The sequence below is a fragment of the Trypanosoma cruzi genome, genomic scaffold, assembly GCF_000209065.1.
Source record: "Trypanosoma cruzi strain CL Brener 1047053517013 genomic scaffold, whole genome shotgun sequence".
NCBI lineage: Eukaryota > Euglenozoa > Kinetoplastea > Trypanosomatida > Trypanosomatidae > Trypanosoma > Trypanosoma cruzi.
In genome coordinates, this window is record NW_001849028.1 from 1,503 (window position 1) to 5,880 (window position 4,378).

The 4,378-nt window shown below is 54.0% G+C and overlaps 1 protein-coding gene and 2 pseudogenes across 1 annotated transcript, besides 3 other annotated features; all 3 read right to left on the reverse strand.

Annotated features, from left to right (window-relative positions):
* Positions 1–4,378: a sequence feature (heterozygous, non-Esmeraldo-like haplotype).
* Positions 659–678: a microsatellite.
* Positions 819–847: a sequence feature (AT_rich).
* On the reverse strand, positions 925–1,257 carry Tc00.1047053508679.7 (annotated as a pseudogene).
* On the reverse strand, positions 1,390–1,794 carry Tc00.1047053508679.14 (annotated as a pseudogene).
* Positions 2,008–4,378, reverse strand: Tc00.1047053508679.20 (ribonuclease inhibitor, putative; the record flags this gene model as incomplete). The annotated part of the gene is made up of 1 exon (XM_798240.1): positions 2,008–4,378. A coding segment is annotated over one exon (2,371 nt), but the record flags the coding sequence as incomplete, so codon positions are not given.

Consider the following 4,378-nt stretch of genomic DNA (forward strand, 5'->3'; position numbering starts at 1 on the left):
CCAGCGGCACGGAGTAGGACTGCTCCGGCATGGTCTTTGGGAAACTTGTGGTGAAAAATGTCACCACGACACGCCCACCCTGCGCACCCTCCTGCCGCTCTGCAGCAGAAGCAGAAGCATCGTGCAGCGGGATCTCATGAAGCATCGCTGCGCAATGACCGCCGCCACTCTTCTGGAGGCAACGCAGATGTAAAAATAACAAAAAAATGCTTTAAAAAAACAACAAAAAAAAACAGGAATCATCAAACAAACAAAACAAAACACGTAGAGGTACCTCCAGAATACGGAATGGACAGCCATACATTTCACACAGCCACGCAAAACACCTTCGCAATAAAATGATTAAAACGGCACGGTACATCGCTGTCCACAACACACAAAAAAAAAAAAAAAAAATAGCAAAACCCCCGACGCAAATGAAAGACAAAACGCTACGCCACTGACATCGTGCCAGACAAAAAAACAAAATCCGTAATATTCCCGCAGTCACACAATAAAAACACATAAACATATCAATATATATATACATACATTTATATACCGCCAGCATAAAAATAATCCATGACATCAACCAGCGGCTTCTCAGTGTCTCTACTACCAAAACCATTCCAAGCGTTTAAGACACACTGCGGGTGCAAAAGAAGAAAAAAAGACACAAAATAATAATAATAATAATAACCTCATTCATAAACATAGCCTGCAAGAAATAACAAAAAAAAAAAAAGTAAATAAATCCGCACTACCGTTTGTCGAAACCCATCAAAAGAATTATCACCCACAAGTGACTATAAAGCACGAGCGACCACTACAACACATACAAAAAATATATATATTAACATTTAAAAATCTTCCCAACAAACAAACAACTAAAAATACAAAAATCTTCACGCACAACACAAAAAACAACCATTCAAACAAAAGAAAAAAAAAGCACGCAGGCCCCACCGCGTCCTCACCACCCCATCGCGCCCCGACACGCAAAACACCCAGGTGAGTGTCCATCTCAGAGTCAAAGCGGGCGATTGTCGCGTTGCACCCTGTGTCGTAGCACGCCACGAGAACATGGGTGGGCGCCACAACACCCGGCAACAGCTCCGCACCAAACACGTCGGCTCAAGGCTGTTCGGCGCCCTCCTCCTCCGTCTGCGGTTCGAGCGTGACGACCATCCGCTCATGAACCCTCGTCGCCGCAGTCACGCGCAACTCTCCCATCGCCGGCAGCACACACCTCCGCTCCGTCACGGTCATGGCGCCAACCGCCCCACAGGCACCAGCTCTGCACTCACCAAGCGAAAACAAAAGGACAAATATTCTCCGCCGCACAGTGGCACAAGAGCCAACAACACGACAAAAGAAGAACCACGTGTATAATAATTTGAAGGAAAGCTCTCATGCACAACTGCGCCACCCCGACGGCAGCAGCAGGGTGGAGCTTCCGGGTGAGGCACCACCTGCTCCTCCACCCGGCCATCCACATTCACGGCCGTGCGCCGCAGCGGTGCCGGCTCGTGCAGCACGCGGGCAACAGCCAACGAAACAGACGGCTGCTTCTCCAGCATCGCCTTGATGTCCCGGTGGGTCGCGGGGTCTTCGAGCCGCCGCCGCGGCTCCTTGGTGTCGCTGTAGATCCATTCTGCAGCCATGCCATAAATGCTTGACAGTGGCGTTGGCGGCAAACGCAGCAAGTAAAACGCGCTCGACGCCCCACTGCTTGGCGACCGAGATCCCTCCAAACATCATTCACCTCTTTTTGTCGTCGGGGAGCATCCGCTTTTCCCACCAATTTGTGCATGGGACACAAGCAAGACAATTGCAAAAAAAAAAAAAGAAGAAAGGATAGGAAACAGCATCAGAGGTGTGGTAAAAGCGGCAACCGCGGCAGAAGCGCTTGATGCAAAGTGTGACCGACAAAAAGCCCAAAAAACGCACGCACACTCACAGTTGAAGATGCCCACTAGTGGTGTAAAGATAATTCAAGAGGGCAAAGAATGTTTTCTCTAAATACCGCTAAAGCTGCACAGAATCCAGCCGTCCCACACCCGATAAAAGACGGTGCGTGTCTGCGTACACAGCCTCATCATGATAAAGTGCTTCCGTCGAAAGGTCCAAGTTTTTGAGCGTCACATTTTGTTGTATGAGACGTGCAAAAGCCGCTATACCCGACGCTGTAAACGCGTTGCCACTCGCCACAAAAGTATGAAGCGCAGTATTGCGCGAGAGGCCCTCGCCAACTTTTTCCAGCGCAGCATCGTGCATCTCGGTGTTGCACAGGCTGAGCACACTCAGTGAGACACTGTTCTCAAGAAGGGCAACAAGCTCGGCGTAGCTTGCCGGCTCCTCAACAGCACCCAGATTGTTTCCGTCAAGGTAAAGCTTGCACATGCTATTGCTTCGCACAAGAGCCGCAAAGAGCCGCATACAGCCTGCATGTGAAATGCCATTGTCCGACAAGTCAAGGACGCACAAGACAGAATGGGTGCCCACAGCCTCCGTCAAGAGTGGTGGAAGAAACCCTGTTTTCCGTGCCAGGCCATTGCTGCGCAGAAAAAGCCGTTGCACCGTGCAATTCGACGCCATGGCGCCTCCAAGCGCATCACCTAAACATCCTTCCATCAAACCGCAATCCTCCATGCAAAGCACCTCCAGACGGCACGCTGAACGCGGATCACCCAAAAAAGTAAATGCCGCCATCGCTGCGCCTGTGTCGACACCGTCTCCAATGGGGTTCGCCGACAGATTAAGCTCCACAATGTCGCCGTTAGACAACAGCTCCGCGTTCATCGCGCCAAAGAGTGCGAAGTGCAGTTTGCAGGAACGGAGAGAGAGTCGCGCAATGCCACTGCCCTTCGTGACCAGCAGAGGCGCCCGCATTGAAGGCGGCTCAACGCCAGGATTACCGGATAAATCCAGCGACTGCAGCTGCGGGGATGCACGGAGAGCTTTAGCAATCGCATCGATGCCTGATGGCTCAAGGCGGTTGAACGCCAGGTCAAGCTCTTTCAGTGCTGCGCGACCATCCATGAGCACCTCGCAAAGGGGATGTATAGCGGCGTGCGTCAAGAAGTTGTCCTCAAGGTCTAGGTGCTCCAAAGCATTCGGCTTCTGGGAACCAAAAATGACCAAAATGGAATGCAGCGCCCGCGCGCCAATGCGACAGCCCCTCAAAACCAGGCGCCGCAGCTGCTTTGCACCTCTGGCCAGCGCACCGCCAAGCTGCTCCGACGCCGTATCCAGCGGAATGTAGGAGAGGTCAAGTGTCTGCAGCGCGGGGAAAAGCGCGATCACCTTCGCGATTGTCGGCACAGAAGACGCCGTCAGGAGCTGTCGCTCCACCGAGGGTTGTGCCAGCAGCACCGCCGTGACGGCAATGTTTTCCTTCCACCCCTCGTGCTTCTCAGGGGGTTCATACTCACGGAGCGTAAACGTTAAAATTTCGGCGAGAACAGCAAAGTGCCGGTCGTCGACGGGAGGGTCGGCCATCGCGAGATCCAGTGCGTCCAGCGCCGTGCCATCGTCCACGGCTCGGTCCATCGCGCGCAGAAGCGCCGCCGCCGGGACGTGCTGCTGCCCCAGCTCATCCACTTCCGCACAGTACGACATGTATGCCGCCTTCATACACTCCACGCGCGATCCGTACGGTGCGGGGTGCGGGCGACTGACCACTGGAAATTCAAACACTGTCGGGCTGACAAGCCCAGCACTTACCGTCTCCACATCCCCAACGTCAATGCGCATCCCATCCCGAACCCGCTGTGGGAGCAGCATGTAGTACTCGCTCAGCAGGTCCACGAGCTCCTTCGCCTGCAACTGGCTCGTGGCGTACAGCGTCATCTTGTGAGTGCCGCGGCGCCTTATCACAACACCCGCGGGGCAACGCTCCCACCCGACAAGGTCAGGAAACGGAATCGCGTCGAGGCATTCCTGCTTCGACGCACTAAAAACATAGAACCCGTCCTCCGCCACACCTGCAATGAATGGGCAGTTGTCGCGGTCCCTCACATCAAAGAAAGTCATGCCCCACCACGGCGTCGTGCTCACAACGTCGATGTAGCCACAACGCGCCTGCGTCGCAGTCAGCCCGGCGCGCCGTCGGTGGTTTGTCGCCAGTCGCTGCTGCCAGTAGTCGTACTCATGGGCCGAGACGGAGATGGGAAGGTATGCCTCAAGGCCCACCCGGTCAAAGTACAGAAGCGACTTTTGTGCCGTGAAGTCGCCAAACACCGCCTGAAGTTCGTACGACGCAAGCTGCACCGCAACCGCCTCCGAAACGGGGTAATACTCACGCACAATGTGCTGCTGCAGCTGGCGAAAAAATAACTCCTGCGCCACAGCGTCGTCCCAGTGAAGCGGCCGTTTATAGTGCTTGAACTCAAAGAGA